At 47.2% G+C, this 18,440-nt stretch overlaps 1 protein-coding gene across 24 annotated transcripts in view; it reads right to left on the bottom strand.

Annotated features, from left to right (window-relative positions):
• LOC120893998 (basement membrane-specific heparan sulfate proteoglycan core protein) overlaps positions 1 to 18,440 on the bottom strand; it is a 96,471-nt gene that overhangs the window by 10,306 nt on the left and 67,725 nt on the right. For 11 of the 24 annotated variants that reach the window (XM_040296287.1, XM_040296300.1, XM_040296297.1 and 8 more), the window contains 33 exons: positions 18,172 to 18,314; positions 17,950 to 18,040; positions 17,192 to 17,335; positions 16,230 to 16,362; positions 15,817 to 15,902; positions 15,373 to 15,501; positions 14,824 to 14,960; positions 14,646 to 14,748; positions 13,493 to 13,597; positions 13,310 to 13,420; positions 12,885 to 12,998; positions 12,470 to 12,598; positions 11,704 to 11,778; positions 11,430 to 11,444; positions 10,493 to 10,626; positions 10,305 to 10,398; positions 9,472 to 9,855; positions 8,986 to 9,392; positions 8,613 to 8,897; positions 7,568 to 8,532; positions 7,376 to 7,493; positions 6,229 to 7,293; positions 5,905 to 6,165; positions 5,646 to 5,817; positions 5,014 to 5,184; positions 4,518 to 4,651; positions 4,272 to 4,446; positions 3,591 to 4,191; positions 3,250 to 3,512; positions 2,864 to 3,044; positions 1,798 to 2,792; positions 1,552 to 1,670; positions 1,255 to 1,423 (listed from right to left, as the gene is read on the bottom strand). In XM_040296287.1, the coding sequence (XP_040152221.1) occupies positions 1,255 to 1,423; positions 1,552 to 1,670; positions 1,798 to 2,792; positions 2,864 to 3,044; positions 3,250 to 3,512; positions 3,591 to 4,191; positions 4,272 to 4,446; positions 4,518 to 4,651; positions 5,014 to 5,184; positions 5,646 to 5,817; positions 5,905 to 6,165; positions 6,229 to 7,293; positions 7,376 to 7,493; positions 7,568 to 8,532; positions 8,613 to 8,897; positions 8,986 to 9,392; positions 9,472 to 9,855; positions 10,305 to 10,398; positions 10,493 to 10,626; positions 11,430 to 11,444; positions 11,704 to 11,778; positions 12,470 to 12,598; positions 12,885 to 12,998; positions 13,310 to 13,420; positions 13,493 to 13,597; positions 14,646 to 14,748; positions 14,824 to 14,960; positions 15,373 to 15,501; positions 15,817 to 15,902; positions 16,230 to 16,362; positions 17,192 to 17,335; positions 17,950 to 18,040; positions 18,172 to 18,314 (8,208 nt within the window). The remainder of the gene's footprint in view (positions 1 to 1,254; positions 1,424 to 1,551; positions 1,671 to 1,797; positions 2,793 to 2,863; positions 3,045 to 3,249; positions 3,513 to 3,590; positions 4,192 to 4,271; positions 4,447 to 4,517; positions 4,652 to 5,013; positions 5,185 to 5,645; positions 5,818 to 5,904; positions 6,166 to 6,228; positions 7,294 to 7,375; positions 7,494 to 7,567; positions 8,533 to 8,612; positions 8,898 to 8,985; positions 9,393 to 9,471; positions 9,856 to 10,304; positions 10,399 to 10,492; positions 10,627 to 11,429; positions 11,445 to 11,703; positions 11,779 to 12,469; positions 12,599 to 12,884; positions 12,999 to 13,309; positions 13,421 to 13,492; positions 13,598 to 14,645; positions 14,749 to 14,823; positions 14,961 to 15,372; positions 15,502 to 15,816; positions 15,903 to 16,229; positions 16,363 to 17,191; positions 17,336 to 17,949; positions 18,041 to 18,171; positions 18,315 to 18,440) is intronic. The other 13 variants (XM_040296295.1, XM_040296289.1, XM_040296291.1 and 10 more) reach the window with 13 other exon arrangements.

Genomic DNA, 18,440 nt, shown 5'->3' with positions numbered 1-18,440 from the left:
ATTCACTATGATTTTCTACCAGGAGGGCGGGTGTGTTTGTTTGTTTGTTTGTGCTGTACTAAATGTGTAAAAGTTTTGACGCCACAAAGCGCGATGTGTGATTTGCCTGTTTTGTTTTATCTTTTATGTGCTGTACTTTTAACCACGGCAGGGTGGCAGTATTTGGTTGTTCTTGCAAACGAAATATCAATCACCATAGTAAAGAGACGCTACTATTTATTCCCACTCCCTTAATAACGTCGTATTGCCTCACTATGAATGGCAGTTAGAGAGTTACTTGCGCTGTATAAACGAATGTCGTCTTCGTGTCGTAATGTTATCATTCTTGTTGTATATATATATATATATATATATATATATATGTGGTAACTTATTGGAGTAAAGGCTGTTGTATCCTGTTACCTTAGCGCATAGCATATGCGTGTTGGGTTTAAAGGCATTTAAGGCCAAGCATTACAAAACCTGTACCGTGTCCCTTCGAGCAGTGAATCATATGAACGAATCCCTTCGTTCACTAAACCGCATGCCCCCTGTCACTGTCATATGTACATTCACTGGGTGGGCAAAAGAAATGTAGCTGAACGCTCATGAAAGTACGATTCGCAAACCGCCCGATCGTTCGAAATACCTATTAAATGTTGCCTGTCCAGTATTAATATCTTCTGCTTGGAAACGTTGAAATGATACAACAGCATGCTCGATAAAAATATCTATTAATATAAAATCTAACCTCAGACCGGTGTCCTGTGCTTACGTTCCATACGTTCCAAGATGCCAAGTACTAGGAAGGCTATTATTGGCTGTTCCCAAAATTTAAACTACGCTATAGCGCTTGAATCTTTTACAACTACTTCTACAGGGCTTTTTGTTTGAATGTGGGGAAACAACTCCAACCTAACGAAGCGTAGCTAAAATTTTGAAAGATTATCTAGACATCGAAGCAGCATTGGAAACGATAGTTTCTAACCCATGATCCTTAAGCGATCTCTCCCAAAGACGATGCGTTAACACTGTTCGATTTGGTTTCGCCTTCTGCCTGTTTTCTTGCTTTCCCCAATTGCCTTGGGGTGCGCTGCCTGCTCGTTGGAACGCGGTGTACTGTTTCTGGGTGTTTTTTGATTCGCTTAAAGCTCCCACCACCACCACCGCTTGTCAATCTGGGGTTTTGCGTCGAAGGATTTGCTTTGTTTGGTTGTGCGCTACACTACCGGTTCCTTTTGCGCAAAACAATGCGCGATGCCTACTTATACTTACCGACCGTTAGCACTATAGAATCGTACACGACCGTGCCGTCCGGATAGGACATGCCGCACTGGTATGTACCAGCATCTTCCGGCTCGAGATTGAACAGGTGCAACTCTCTACCGTTGGCGACAATCCTAGCCGTTGGCGGGAGGGTGCGTTCCAGGCGATTCCAGTTGTACTGCGACGAGGTACAAGACATTGAGAAACCAATCCAATATCAGCAAATATATGTTACAGACGGTCACTAGCGTCCATGGCGCGGTAGATTATTTGTTTTTATTTTGTTTGGTTATTTATTGAACTTACCCGCACGTTGACGTACGGTGCACCAGCCGGCAGCTTACAGTCCAAGCGTATCGCCGCACCTAGAGACGCCTGGTGGTACCGCTTACCCACTATTGGAGGTTCCGGCATGAGCTCATTTTCTAGTTGCACATTGGAGAAAAACAGTTGAGACAGTTGAAAGATTAGCTTACGAACATCATGCGATGATGTTTGAGGGACTCTGTCCTCAACACTAGCGAGGACTAGAAGTAACGAAAGCATGCTTACTGTTAACGACCACCTCGGCGGCCTTCTCCGTCTCGCCGAACTGGTTCCGGACGTGGCAGTAGTAGCGACCGGCATCCTCCGGCGCGATGCTGCTGAACCGCAGATAGTTACCGTACGCCTGCACCGTCGGCGGCAGCGGCAGGTTATCCTTGCGGTGCCATTTCACCTCGTACGCTACGTCGCTCGTGACGTTGCACAGGATGTCCACCGCGTCGCCCGGTCGCACCGTCATCGGCATCTGCGGGCTGAAGCTAATCTTGGGCAGCGAGATGACCTCCACCATGATGCGCACTATCGTGACCGGCTGCGACGGGGACGGGAAGGTGACGCAATCGTACATGCCGGCCGCATCGTGGCCGGTGCTCTCGATCGTCAGATTGCCGCCGCGCACGATCGACCCGTACGGCAGGGGGCGTCCGTCGCTGCGGCGCCATTCGGTGCGGGTGCTGCGGAACTCCTCGTTGCACATCAGGTGCGCCTGCTCGCCGAGAATGGCCTTGTAGGTGTAGGCGATCGGTTGCGAGGAAGGGCCCGGCGGCCGTGTCGGTGGCAGACGCGGCGGATAGTACGACGGTGGCCTGTCGTCGTCGTCGTGCGGTCCAACGTCACCCCGTTTCGGGTCCACCTGCAGCGACAGGTACTGGGAATCTTCGCCGGCCGCATTCTTGGCGGTACACTCGTACGTGCCGGCATCGTTCAGCTCGGCCTGGTGCAGGTACAGCGTTACCTCGCGCAGTCCCTCGGTCTGCTGGCGCAGGTGCGACCGTGAGGCACCCGGCGGTGGTAGCAGCGTTACCATCGGGGCCGGTTTGCCGGTCGCCGAGCAGTGGATGGTGAATTCGTCGTTCTCCGTGATCTTGTGGCTCTCGCTCGGTTGCAGCCGAATGATCGGAGGTTGCAGCACCTCGATCGTGGTGGACAGTATGGCCGAGCCGGCTGCATTATCCGCCCGGCACTCGTACTCGCCCGCATCTTCCAGCGAGGCATCGCGCAGCCTGTTGGGGTGGTGGAGTACAGGGGTTTGATGTTTGTACAGTGAGAGAGTCGGTTCGGATCAGATGCTTACGTGATAACTCCTTCCGCATCGTTGGTGAAGCGAGATGACAGCGGCATACGATCCTTGCGCACCCAGGTGATCGATGGGTACGGGACGCCGGCCGAAGCCCGGCAGCTCAGACGCACCGATTCGCCCACCTTAATCGTTTGCGGTTCGCTCGGGTAGATCTCGAGGACAGGCTTTTCCCGACCTGCGAAAAGAAGTGATCATTTACGATGAAGCATTTGGTGAATGAGGGGCGAGTTTGCTTTAGTGATGGGAGATTATTGCAAATGTTACCAGTTATCGCTTCGAGAGCTTGCAACACGAAATAGAGGTTTGGAACGCGTTATTGTTAAGGTCTTGTCTTACCACCGTATCTAATAAAAAAAACCCTTTTTCCCCCGTATACTTACGATCAATTTCTACAACGGTGTAGGCACGATCCATGCCCTCCTCGTTGCTGGCGACACAGATGTACACGCCACCGTTGCTTGGCTGGGCGTTGAAGATGCGCAGCACGTTGCCGCTCTGTTGGACGTTGCTTTCAAACGTCTTGCCGCTAAGCGTCCACTTGACCGTTGGGTACGGTGTGCCGGTGGCTTCACACGAAAGCGAAAAGTCGGCCCCTTGCAGTACGACGTAGTTTTTGTTCAGTGGATTCACTCGTGGCGCCACCCTGCAATGGAAAGACGGTTGAGCCAACGGTTGTCATCGTTCTAAGCTCGTAAGCTCATCGTGCGACGCTTTGCCTTACTTGTTCGACGGTGGTAGCACATTGTTATCGGCAATGACTACATCCACCGTGGAGGTCTTGGTGCGTCCGTTCGGGAAGTACGCGGTACAGCTATACCGACCGGTGTTCTCCTGCGATGCGTGCTCGATGATGAGCATTTCGTTGCGCACGTCCGCGTTGCTGGGCAGCTGGCGCTCTCCCAGCTTGCTCCAGACAACCTGGGCCGTCGGCGAGCAGCGACAGATGAGCCGGATCACCTCACCCGGCTGTCCGTCGAAGCTGCTCGGCGAGATCTCTACACGCTCCATCTCCGTGGGATAGGATGGCGGCAGGGTTGGGCCAACCGCTGGCCGTACGTACACGGTCAGCAGGGTATCGGACTCACCGACGTCGTTACGGGCAACGCAACGGTACGTGCCAGCATCCTGCTGTCGCAGCGCGCTGAAACGCAACAGTCCACGTTCGGTGACTGCGTGGTATGGTAGGGGCTGATCGACTCGTTCCCAGGTAATGGTGGGTGTGGGATAGCCGGTGGCAGTGCAGAGCACTTCGGCCGAGAGATGCTCGTCCTGGTCGATGAATGGCTGCGACAGCAGCACTGTCGGCTTGGCGGATCCTTGTTCTTGGGGAAGAATAGACATAGCACAGAGGGTAACAGAAATGTCATAGGGAATCCATCTTGCTGGGAAAGTGATCACTTACTGCTGACGTTGATGGTGACCTGCTTGTAGACGACTTCGGTACCACTGCTCGCCTTACACACGTACAAACCACCGTCCTTAATTTGGATGTTCGTAATCACTAGCGTACCACCGTCCGTATAGGCACTGTCCGGCAGGCGTCCATTCTTGCGCGTCCATTGTACATCGATCGGGCTCTGTGGGAGGGGATGATCTGGCTTAGTTTCCGATTCGCACCAGTATCAGACAAACTTAAGGGGCATCTTACCTGCGATACGACGTGATGCGCTGTACAGTCGGCACGGAAGTCTTCGCCAATTTCGACGATCTTAATCGACGGTACGTTGATGACCACTTCGATTACCGGGTTTCGTGGAGGTACAGTTGGACGAGTGTCGAGTTCTTTACAGAGGAAAGACGTAGCAAATCGAAGCATTAAATTTTGAACTCCAAACGGCGGGTGTTTTGGGGTAAGAATTCTTTGTTGGTGACATGATTAACAATGTGTGCCTACTAATGCATTGGTTAGATACTCGAGTAGCTAACGAGGTGTTGAAAGCGGATCATTGTTAGTTTGACACCTTTGACACTATACTGTTGTTACGGACGAAAATGTGTCTAATATTGGACTACTTGGTTGGTTAATTGAATGTGTTACTGGTCGCGATCGGAGGCGTTTAGTGTAGCAGTATGGTTAGCCCAACAAGCGCATACAAAAAAATTACAGACAAAAAGAGATTGGTAAACAAAAAAACACCAAAAACCTTCGTTCGATCGCTTGCTCTTGTACATTACGCCAATCTCCACTCCCTCTGTATCACATTTTTGGTATTGATTGAAGATACCGTTCTTTGACGTGAACACGAAGGCATTTTTTGTGCAGTCAACTTTGGTAGGCGCCCTATTGTTAGCCGGTCTCGGACGTTTAGGTAACCCTAGATCATGATGCATGCGATGGATCATCATATCCCGTGCGTTAGCGATGTTTTGTGGTTTTGTTACAGATGCAGAGTAGATGCATGTATGTGTGCGTGTATTTTTGTATGTTAGGATGGATGAGTTGTAAATAAGAAAATTAAGATGAGAGATTATGTGAAACCCATGGAAATTATCTTACCATCATGGAAGCAACCCGTTTAGTGTGTGTGTGTGTGTGCGTGTAAATTTTTAGTGATTTTTGTTTTGGAAATGTAAGACATTTTGAGACGATTGTCTGCAAAACGCAGCGTTACCCAGAGTGCATTATGTGATTAAAGAAATAGAAATAAAAGTGAACAATATCCCAAGGTGAGGCGTAATGTGAAGAATAAAACATCGTAAGGCGAATGCCAGCTTCATTGCATGCGATCATCCGTTGAGCGAGGGGGGGATCGACATGAAAAACCAAAATACTTACGGTTGTCACAATTGTCACCGCTGTACCCTTCTCTGCAGTTGCACACAACGACACCGCGGTTGTCCATCTGGCAGGAGTCGGCATTCTCGTAATTGCACGGGCAGGGCTTGCAGGCACCGAGTAAACCGGCCGATCGATCGTAAATGTCTCGATAGTGCAGATCCTCACATTGCTGCAAGAGTGCGAGTAGAAAAAGGGCAAAAAGTTTAGCCAATATCACCTCAGTTCGGAGTTCCTTCGTCAATCCTTTAGCTCTTACCTCGCAGCTAGTGCCACGATATCCCGGAGGACAGCGGCACATTTCTACTTCCACCGCCGGATAGGGCGTGCGCGTTGGTATAGCCGTGCCGAGGGTAATGTCACTCAGTCTAGACACCGAGGTGGATTCCTTGGTGGTGGCACGGATCAGAATGTGCTCCAAGTTCGACAGTACGGTCAGCATATCACCTCGAGAAGCTGGGTACGAGTTTCGGCGGTTGATAACGATCCAATTGTGCTCAACCAGCGGTACGGCGTAGGTCTGGAAGAAATATCCAACATCATGAAGCAATTTGAGCTCCGCTCACGACTCACGATTACTTACACCATCGTCGTAGTACTCGCGAGACCAGGCCAGCTTCATACCACTGCCGATCAGGATGATGTCCTGATCAGCCAGCGGACGGCCACCCTCGACGTACTGCGTGACGGTGAGATTCGCACCGTACGAGAGGACCTGATTGCCCAGCACCAGGTTCGGCAGGCTCCAGTAGTACGTTTCCCGATCGCGGAACGTGTAGCTGATCTCGTTGATGCTCGGGTTGATGGCGAAGTTTCTGCTCTCCAGCAGCGTACCCTCCCGATCGGTCAGCGTGATCGTGTTGTCGAACGCGTCGACAATGACGGGCAGCTCCTCGCGGTACAGGTTGGAGCTGCCGCACGATTTCGTCACGCCGGAGCAGAAACACTCCACGCAGCCCGTTTCGTGCTGCGTGCCGAGACCGAACGAACCTTCGCGGCACTGGTCGCACCGACGGCCCTCGACCAGTTGCTTGCACTCGCAGCCCCGCTGACAGTTGCCGGTAAAGCCACGCACGTCGCACTCGCGACAGTCAAACGACTGGTCCGGCTGGCTGAGCGTGCAGTCGTAGCGCGAGCCGACGGTCGCATTGCCAACGTACGGTGGGCGGCACAGCTCGCAGTTGTTGCCGTACGTGTTGTCGCGGCAGTTGATGCAGGCGCCGGTCTGCGGGTCACACTCATCCGAATGGCCGTTACAGGCGCACGGTTCGCAAATGCCCAGATAGATGCCCTGGTCGCCCTTGTAGTAGCCGGGCGCGCAATCCTCGCACGACAGCCCAATGTGACCGGTCGGACACTGGCACTGCTCAACCGGCCAGGCCCGGGCGCCAGTCGCGTACGGTGAGTCGCGAGCAATGTCCAGACTCACGTACGACAGGGCTGCCTCGTTCGAAACCGTGTTGTAGGTTGCCTTGATGAAGATATCACTAACGTTCGCTAGTGCCATCAGCAGGTACTCTCGCGTGGCCGCATTGCCATCCTCATAGTTTTGCCACTCGTCCTCCACTATCGACACCGAGTGGGTGTTCGAGCCGTACGGAGAAATGGGGCTGTTGGTGCGATAGTGATGCAGCTTAATTTTGTTGCCCTGCGTGAACGAGAAATGCGAATTTAAGGTAACAACAACGGATCACATGGCATCGGAATATTGCCTTCCTAGGGACACTTACGCTATGCAGCACGACGTCCGGAGAACTGTTGCGTGAGATACCGCCCGAAGAGTGGGGAGTGTAGCGCAGCGTGTAGTTCAGATGGCCGCCAAACGAGGTTAGCTTGTTGCCCAAGAATCTGGAAGCAAAAGAAAGGTTGGGCTTAAAGTACATCCGTTCTAGATCGTGTGTTTTGCGACACCCGTTACATACTGGTTGGGCAGCCGCCAGTAGAAGGTGTCATCGCTGGCGCCAAAGTTGCGGTACACGATCTCCCGGTTCGACACGGGCAGCGCGTTGGCCACGATCGACGGGTTGGTGTAGTCGGAAATGAGCGAGAACCCGGACCGGCCGTCCGCGAACGAGGCGTGGATGGTATCGCGAACCCAGGTGGTGCTGCTGCACACGTTCGTCAGCCCCATGCAGAAGCACTCGACACAGCCCTTCTCGTGCATGTAAAAGTGTTGCGCGGCGCATCGATCGCAGTACGTTCCTTCGATGCCTGGCTTGCAGTAGCACCGTCTGTCCGAGCCGATGCGTTCCGTGCCGAGCGCGTTACAGTTCGTTACCGGGCGCGGGAAGCATCCCTCGCCGAGCGGATTGCCCACGTACCCCTCCTCACACTCCATGCACCGCTCGCCAGTATAGCCACGGTCGCACTGGCACACGACATTGTCCCGGCTGTCCAGGTAGCAGGAGCGGGCGCGCGACTTCTCACCCGCCACCGGGCAGGGGCACGGTGCGCAGGGAATGTCGCGGTTCGGGTCACCGTAGTAGCCTGGCTGGCATTCTCTCTCACGCTTCACGCAGCGCCCCAGCCAGGGTCCGCTGTTTTGGCGCACGTAGCCATAGTCGCAGCTCTCGCAGGACAGCCCGCGGTACCCGGCCGGACAGCGGCACTGTTCCACCAGCGAGGCCGAGCCCAGTCCACGGTCGTCGTGGGCAGCCGAATCCATCATAACGTTTACCAGCTCGATGTTACGCTCGATGCCGTCCACGTACTGCATGCGTATCAGGATGCTTTCGATACTCGCCAGTGCCATCATGATGTCTTCGCGAGTGGCCGGCGATCGGTCCGGGCGTACCCAGTTGCCCGGCAGCAGGCTGACGGAAACGTGGTTCTTGATGTCCGGATAGAATGTGCCACTGTGCCAATGCACCAAACTCATTCCGTTGCCCTAAATTGAAGCGATGAGCGTAGAGTTAACACATCTAATGTTGAATTGCTTGATTATCAAAGGCGTTGGTGATATCGTACCTTAAGAATTACGTCCGGCGCATTTACGGGACGTCCGGTACCGTCATATTCGACATCGTAGCGAATCGATCCACCGTACGACTTGAGCTGGTTGCCCTTGTACTCCTCCGGTAGCGAGTAGTACGGCACCCGTCGTCCCGGCACAAGGTTCGTTAGGCGCAGCTGTACTCCGTGACGCTGGGCGGTGAGATTGTGATTCTCAAACTCGCCCACGACCAACTCCCTGCGTCCACTCCACGGTCCTTCGACGCCGACGATCGTCAGCGACGACACAGGCGGTTTCAGCTACACAAGAAAGAGGGAACGAAATTGAAGCTAGGCGACGAACCCCCAACCATGTGTAGCGCAAATCCCTTCGCAAACGATTACTTACCGCGTACGTGTACAGGTCGGCACTGTTGCAGGAGGTCGTAACACCGAAGCAGAAACAGTTGATGCAGTCGGACGGGTTGCGTGCCTGGCTGTTGAATGTGCCCTGCTGGCAAACAGGACCACTGCCCGTTACGATCACGATCGTGTCCGGCGACACAAAGTGTGTGCCCATCGTGTTGATGATCTCGCACGAGTACGCACCGGAGTCGATGGGTTGCATGTCCTCGCAGGTCAGCCGGCCGAAGCCCTGGTCATTGCGCGAGGTACACTTTTCGGGCACGTGTCCCCAGTTCAGTCGCCACACGATCAGCGGTACCGGCACACCAGTAGCACGGCAGGTGATATTCAGCACACCGCCAGCAATGATCGATAGCGATGGTGGTGGTGGTTGAATTACAGCCGGAGCCACTGGAGTATGGAAAAAGTTGGGTTTTTTTATCACACCTGTTAGCTGTACTCCTTGCCAAGGGGACTCTTCTATACTTACTGCAGCCAACTTCGTCCGATTTGTCCTGACAGTCGGGATGAGTATCGCACTGGAATGACTTCGGGATGCATTGGCCGTCCCGGCACTGGAACTCGTCGTGCCGGCACGGTGCGTTTGGTGGCAGCGTTGCACAGTTCTCCTCATCGGAACCGTCCCCACAGTCCTGCTCACCATCGCACAGCCACGTCTTCAGTACGCACTTGCGGTTGCGGCACTTGAACTGGTTCGGTTCACATTGGTCCTTATGGCTGCACCCGTTTTCGTCCGAATTGTCGGCACAGTCCTGTCGGCCGTCGCAGATCTGCGACTTCAGAATGCAGTTTCCGTTCATACAGGTGGCCTCATTCACGCCACACGCTGTCGGTGGCCGTTGATGGTAGTGGACTGCATGATATTGCAAAGGGAAGCAAATATTATTTTTAATTAGTGGAACTGGAAACGCCACAAAACCCTTCAGCCGTATTTTTTTCATATTGTATCTTTGCTTCGAAAACAGTATTTTTGCTTTAACAGTATACTAACCAGCATTCCAACACACCATGTACACGCAATTGTGGCATGTGTGTGTGTGTTTTTGTGCATGAAAGGGAGAGGACAATTATTTTCAAATCAATGTCTAACAGCTTGCATCATCAAGACTGTTTACCTGTCCCGTAAAATGTAAACCCTATGTGAGGTATCGTTCCATACTTTAACGTGCTGTACCGGATTTGACTGTACTTTATATTCCATGCTGTGAGGCAACAGTGTGAACGCAATTGGGAAATGGAGTATTTTTTTTCTTCACATGATTAATTTAAAGCTATTCAAACAATGTTCCCAACATTACTTACATCGTTCGACGGTCAGTTGCACCACTTTGCTGCTTCCAGGAGTCGATTTAGGGTATCCGACCGCTTCGCAAATATATTCACCGTTGTGATCAATCTAAACGAAATTGGGGGGAAGATGCAGAGTTAATATTGCTTTTGTCTTTTGGTGTATTCATTAAGCATAGGCAACGGAGAAAGGTTCTACTTACCCGAATGTTCGGTATTTCCAGACGACCGTTCATGTCCCTCGTGCCGGGTGGTAGCGGTTGTCCATTTCCACGAACCCACTTAACCTTGGCGTGCATCGGGCCTTCGTCACGGCACTGGAAAACGACCTCGTTGCCTGAAATGTGGGGAAGAACGTGTTAGCAAATGGGGGGCGAAAGATTCACTTTTGTTGATTGTTCCCCGCTAAAATGAGTGAAAAATAATATTGGATGGACACATTTTGTGGTAATGTGCCAAATAAAGGTTTTTCGAATAAGTTTTTGTTGATGGGAAGGTGTGAAGATTTTGATTAGTTAGCTAAGTATAACAGAGCAGTTTTGCAAGTTTAGTTTATAGTACAGTTCTTAATAACTTAATAACTTAATTCGATAAAACTCCTTGTCAAAATATGGCCACGTTGTTTTATCATAATTGTTTTCGTCATAATTTTTTCAATATAACTTTTAAACACTGTTAAAAAAAACCCTCAATCAAGGACATTCAGACTCGCTTCAATTAATTGGTGAAAGTTGTTAAATATTTATGCATAATGATTTTTAAACAATGTTTCTAGAATTACGTTCATGTGTTTAAAACTAAAAACGAAAAAAGAAATATTATTTTCTTTCGTTTTAGCGATACAAAATTGCTATACATTGAATGTTTTAAGAAAGTATGGCTTCGAACAACTGTGTACAGTAATTTCTCTTTAAAATAGGGGTTTTTTGTTTTGCTTTTTGTGAATGATTCGGCATTTTTGAACAATTCCTCAAAAAAAAATCAGTATTTTGCTTGGCCAATTTCTAACAATTGCCAATAACTACGTTGTGCTAAATGTGTTTTTTTAAAGAAACACTAACTACTGATATCATGCAACGATCATGCAGTAAGAAAAAAAGCATGCATTTGTTTGCCTTGACGGTCGGTCATAAAACTTACCCTCCACAATTTCCTCTTTTCATATCAAAGCAAGTGATTAGCAAGCGTATAAAAAAGGGAAGAAGATAGCGTTAGAGTAAAGCGAAGGATGGCAATAGACAATGCAGTAGGATAGTTGTTGGAGCGTAGGGAAAGAGTATCAACAGCGGGAGATAATAGCGGTATTGGTATTGTTGGGGCACATTTGTACATGGTGTCACAATCACGCCAGCTCTCTGATTCGGTAGAGCTTTCGGTTCCTTCATCATCATCAAATACGTTTGCAACTACTTACTTTCCTTGATGGTTTGCTCATCCGGGTAGGTTTTAAGGTTCAGTCTCGGTTGATCGAACGGTGGAGGCGGGGCGTCTAATGTTTGGAGTAGATCGACAAGACGGAATGAAACAAAACCGTTGCAATTAGTATCATCAAATTAACAATTGTTCCTGTGTTGGGGATTGAATCATTAAAATTTGTAACAGGAAGCATCAGTGTGATATATATTGATTAGACAAACGCACACACGTATTCCAATTTATTGTTGTTTTAGTTGAATTTTGTAACCCAGAAAACAATTGAAACTATATGCTGGTTAATGGTAACAATCCAAATCGACGCAGATTCACTTTAGTTTGTGTTGATTGACTCAGCCGGAGCTTCGGTTTTGATGTACAGATGTGTTACAGTGTAATAGTAAAAATGCATCCAAATTTGTTTAAAAAAAACTTACAGGCATGGTCGAAGAATGTTTTTGAAGCATGTGTACTTTAGTGTAAATGGTATTAAACTCTTCCGCGTGACGAGATTGTTTCCAGTAGTGATTTTTGTGAATAATTTTAAGAAAATACATCCACTGCACGCTCACGAAAGTGATTCATTGACCAGAGTCACATCACATTATTTTAGTAGATTTAAAAAAATGGTTCAAAAGTATTATTCGTCAATTACTCTAAAACAAGCACGCTGTTAGATATCGGTGCAAAATTAATCCCGGAAGCAAAAGCATCAAAAACCACGGGACGAACCCGGGGCACGCGCGGCACAAAGCCACGACACTTACACTGGAATTCATCGGTACAATCAAGCTCATCGCTAGTGTCGTACGGACAGTCTACCCTGCCGTTGCACTTTAACGCCATTGCAATGCAAGGACCGTTCTCGCACCGGAATTTGTTCGGACCGCAGCTAGCTGTAAAGGTTCCGGCGGTGGTCCAGTTCCAAAAATCGACGGACGTTTTCAGAGGGACAAAGACGATAGATGAGAAGACGAATGAATGGTGGGTGTTTTGAGGCCGAGAACAACAAACGAAATCATAAACGATGTGATAGGAAATGAGTAAACGAGGAAAATCGATCGTTGGGAATGTCAGAAACGTTCGAAATGTTCTTAGAAGGATACGGAGGAAATGTGAGTAAAAGGATGAAAATGACGAGGAAACGGAGAAAAAAAACAAGACAGAAATGAAGCAACTTACTACAACTCATCTCATCACTGCGATCCTGACAATCGTAGCGACGATTGCAACGTTGGTCGAGTCGGATGCACTGACCACTGTGGCATGTCCATTCGTTGGATCGACAGATCCGCGCTAGAAAATGCCCATTGGCCAATACGGTGTCGATGTTGGACAAAATGAGCAGGATGTGCGTCAAATGATTGGCGATGAAATGGGTTTTTTTTTTGCGAGTGAGGGTGGCGGTGTATGAAAAGAAAATGATAATAGAAAATTAAATAAAATGAAAGGAAATTAAATGAAAACAAAAAAATAACAATACAAATATCCTAACAGCCGATTGCAAAATTAGGGAAACATTTTCATACACCAACAAATTTTGAACGTCTTTTTTCCTCCCCTGTAAAGCAGAAAGCAACTGCGTCTACCGCGTTAACGATACTTACTGCAATCTTTTTCATCTGATCCGTCCACGCAATCGATACGTTGATCGCAGCGACGAAGTTCATCGATGCACTGGCCAGTCCGGCAACGGAATTCGTTTCTTGCACAAGAACCTGTGGATTTAAAGTACAAAAACAGTTGTGAAAAGCGTCGCAGTTAGCAAAGGAATGTTAGGTGGGACGTACAGTTGCGCTCGTCAGATCCATCGGCACAGTCCGGCCGTCCGTTGCACAGTAGATAGTTGGGAATGCACTGACCATCTGCGCAAGTGAATTCATTGGATCGGCAAGCTGGAATGAAAGTGTTCGTGAGTACGTAATTGTCGCGATTTTTCACGTGTTTCTACGATTTTGGTGAAAGTAAGCAAACGCATGCAATAACAAAACACGACAATATTTTTTTTTAAATACATGTCTGGAGAATTCAGCTCATTTGGTTTCATTTGTTAGAGTACGCATGCTAGAAACGGTTATTAGAGTAGGGTTTTTTCATAAAACAAATAGCTAAAAATTACATATGTTTACAAAAAATGTGTGTAAGTATAAGTTTCATTGCTATAACAAAAAATCAATAAAGCAAATAAAATGAGAACCGTAAAAATGTAGTCTTTTTTGACTCAGCATCTAAAACTTTTGTTCCATACTATTGCAAACTGGACATATTCTTAAAAATTCACAATGGCGTCAGACACATGCATACAAAAAAGAAGGAAAAACTATAACAATAAATGCTAAACAGAGAGAAGCGAGTGAGATAGAGAGCAAAGGGCTGAATAATGAGTAGGTACTATTTATTAACCGAAACAGTTCTGCTCGTCCGAGAAGTCTTTGCAGTCGTAGAAACTGTCACACCGCAGCGAGATGTCAATGCAAGAGTGTCCATCTAAGCACGTGAACTCAGTCTCATTGCAGGTGCCTGCACACGGGTGCATATTAGTTGGTGCATGGTGTTGGTTGGTGCCGGTAGTGGTGGTGTAGGCAGTTGTGCGTGATTAAAGAGAGTGGTGGCGGCAATAGGCGTGCACACGTTACAGAGTACACGAGATGGTTTTGCGAGGCGTAAGTTATTGGTTGTTTAAAGGGTAGATTCGTGGTTGGTGCGCAAAACAATAGCAGATAGAGAGATGGAGAGAAAAACGGGTTAAAGCAGCTCCGCTATACTAGTGGAGTACAGATTCCACGATGCTAATATACTACTTTAGATTTGATTAATCGAACTACTTAATGTATGCACGTATGCAGGGTGTATTTAGATTTAGTGCTGCACGATAGTTAGAGTCTTAGATGAGTAAACTTTTAGCATATGGTTACAGCGCGCAAAAGTACCAAATATACGTACGACAATTCTGCTCATCGTAGCCGTCGGCACAGTCGCTTACTCCATCGCAACGCTGCGAATGACGGAAACAGCTACCATCGGGACACTGAAGCTCCTCGCAACGCTGCATGTGATAGGAGTGGGATTATAGAAGGATTGTTAAAACTGTTCTAAAATAAGCAGATGAACACGAAATTACCTCTAACGGCAACGTCGGACAATCGTGCTCGTCCGATCCGTCCGTACAATCCGCACGACCATCACATCGGCGATCCTCTTCGAAGCATCGTCCATCACAGTAGAATTCATCCTCGCGGCAGGGATCGCTGGGCCGTTCTTTTAAGGGAAAGGTGTGATTTGTGAAAAACGATAAAGCAATTGTTTTTATTCTTGGTTCGCATAGTATTTACGATTTGAGATGGATTAATTTTCTGGGTGACAAACAACTGTTTGCATCGACTGTCTTTGTTCTGACATTTATTGATAAATATTTTCAATGTTTCTTTGAGTGCACGTAATTGAAAACAAGTAAAAGATTTTGTGGTTAGCAACGCATGGTTTGAACTGAGCTGTTATTGACGATAAAAATAAACTATAAATAAAAGCAATATGAAATGTACGGCTACTTCAGTAAACACACGGTGTGCTGCTGAGCAAATCCAACCCCGTAAACGGTTTCCGAACGCTGGCTATATGTTAGGGGTTTGCTTCTGCTACGTATTAAGTGTAGTTGCAAAGCACGACTTACCTTCATCATAACAGCCCTCCTCATCGGACCGATCAGTGCAATCGACTGAACCATCGCAGCGGAAATCCTTGTTTATGCAAAAGCCATTTCTACACTGCCATTCGAACACTTTGCAGTTCGTATTGTTGTCTGCAGATATACACGTGCGCAAGAAGGAAGCAGATGAATACAGCGTGTCATAATGGTAGCAAAAAAGAATGGGAGAATAATTCTAGCGTTTCAGTGCGTCGTGTTAGAGAGAATTCAACTAGAGCAATGTCATTGATAGCAATCCTTGAACAGTAAAAGCTTGTACTACATTTTACCTACTTTATTACCAGGACACACCAGGGATATTGTGGGCTACAGATATTGGATATTAGTACGCTACACGCAATTGAAAATCCGTTAGTAAAACACGTAATGCAAAACACAGAAAGTAATCCCCTTTTAATAGACACTTACTACACTCAAGCTCGTCACTACCGTCGCTACAGTGTGGCTCCCCGTCACAGATGTGCACCGACAAAATGCATTGCTTGTTCTTGCAACTGTTAAATTGCGTGCATGTGTGAACGATTGATTGTACAAATGATACGGGATGCAGACACATATATACAGGCACACACATATATACACGTGGTGAATGGTGATCGACGCGAATCGTAGAACGAATACCAGGGAGATTGAGAAAAGATTTGGGAAGAGAAAAGAACAGAATGGTCAGCAATTATGTACACCGGTTTGCTTAGGATGGAGGCTAGCCAGCGGTATCCTCTCGATCCGATCGTGCCTATATCGCAAGGCATTATTTTGTAGGTGGCTTCTTGCGGTTAAAGGCAACCGGCACTGTCTACAGTTAAAAGCAGGTCACTTACTGGAACGCATCACCATAGCAAATGGCACAGTTTCGCTCATCGCTGCCATCCGAACAATCGGGAACGCCGTTACAGTAGGCCTGCATCTCGTAACATTGGCCATCGCACGAGAACTCGTTCGAGCTACAGGGATCTATGATTATATACAGAATGTGTTGTAATTGTGTTGTTGGAGGACATTCATAAGCTCATAGATTGATGAGTTTGGAAATTTTTGCATTATTTTGCAATTACCGACAACCGTGCCGCTTACACTTTGGTATTTGCTTAGTGTTTTTTTATAAAGCAAAAAGTTATTATTTGTATTAGTATTTGTATTTAATTAAAATGAAGTTTTTAGGAGTTCTCCAATTTGTAACTGAGCAGAATGGTGTGTTGTTTTAGTAGAATCAATTAACCATAAGCAAGCCAGAAGGTGTTTGATTAGCTTACATTAAAGCTCAACGATGCCGTAAGGCACAAACCTGCACGTGAGTTGTATTAGTGCATTTATAATAAGAATGAATGCTATAATATATAATGAGTTATAATAAGAATGAGAAGTAATTAAAACATCAGCTGAAGTTCAGTTGAAGGTAAATGTTCGATGATGAGCATTTCCATTTCAATATAATCCGATTATGGTATGGTCTTAGTTTTACGAAAAGCTGCAAAGTTGTTTGCTGTGTTGGCATGCAGTTGATGAGAAAGTTGAAGGTAACGTAAGAAAGTTGAAAGTAGAGTAGGTAACCTTTGGCATTAAATTGTTAAACCTAACCATTGAACAGATGCACTAAGATACCGGAAAACAACCCATATACAAAACAACCGAGCTCTATTCATACCAATCAACTAATCACCCGTTATAGTGAGGCATACGCAAATTAATTAACTATCCCTCAAAACCCTTTAGTGGTGTAGAGGACGAAGGAAGTTACTGCAGTGTAATGAAAGTGAAGGGTGGGGAAAACATTCTTCTATACCCGAATTGCAGCCAGTCTCGTCGGATTCATCGTGGCAGTCTACAATGCCATTGCAGTGTTTGTAATCCGCAATACAAATGCCGTCGTTACATTCAAACTGACCTTGGCCACAGCGAGTCAGTGATTTGATGGGTGGGTTGTTGTCTACGAGAAAATGCGAGGTGTGATGAGAATTGTTGGCAGGAGAAAGATTTGTTGAATTACGTAGAATGATTTTGAGCCTTGTTTAATTGCATTATTTCTCCGGAAGTCAAATAAACTAAATCACAGTACAGTGTAGCCGAGATAATAGGCATGTGTGGATTTCAAATTTTACACTCTAATCGTGTTTTGTCGTGTATCGCAACATATGGAGAGGTTTGTAAACAATCTTGTACATTGGGTTTGGTTAAACTGGTTTTCATACTCAATGATTGGAAGGACGCATCGAATACAAGCACACTTGCGGACAGCTACAGCGCACACAACGTTCACGTATAAGCCAATTAGCATGTATGCACAACATGAAACAATACATATGACATAACAATATTGCACGACGAAGATGACAGGGAACATTCAAATTTGGGCACAAACAATAAAATTCGTGTACAAACAGACACAGGGGAAAGGAAATGTGACACACAACGTCATGGATGGGTGGGAGCGTTTAGACTTCTTGATGCGCATTGCACTTGAAAGGGGCAGTTTTTAGCCCATCGAATTGGCTGTTACTCGATGTCGCTATTCGACGGCATCATCCCCTGGCCCATACTTACCACAGTCCATTTCATCCGTTCCGTCTTCGCAATCTTTCCGATCATCACACACGAGCGCTTTGGACACGCAGCCCCCGTCGTAGCAAGTGAACTGATGCGACGAAGATAATTTCGTAAAACAAAAAATAATAATAATTTATATAAAATAAAAAAAACAAAATGAAACAACAAGGGTTAACATAAAAATCTCGAAGTGTAAAATTCGTGCAAAAACTGTTTTACCTCGTCTGGCATACAGGTATAATCGCCACAGACTGAGTCGGTTTCGTCGGAATTATCACCACAATCGTCAATATCGTTGCACATGTCGTCCTTCGGGATGCAATTCCCATTATTGCAATGGAACTCATGTTCCCTGCATCGACCTGGGATGTGAAAAATGGCGAAAAACGAAAAGGAAAAACGAAGATAACGAATGAACTAAAGCATGTAAATAATAATTGACTATACTGAAAAGAAAATTAAATCCGTTTGGAGTTATCTTTCTCCGC

Source organism: Anopheles arabiensis, chromosome 2 (genome assembly GCF_016920715.1).
Source record: "Anopheles arabiensis isolate DONGOLA chromosome 2, AaraD3, whole genome shotgun sequence".
Lineage (NCBI taxonomy): Eukaryota > Metazoa > Arthropoda > Insecta > Diptera > Culicidae > Anopheles > Anopheles arabiensis.
This window is presented reverse-complemented; position numbering and strand designations above follow the sequence as displayed.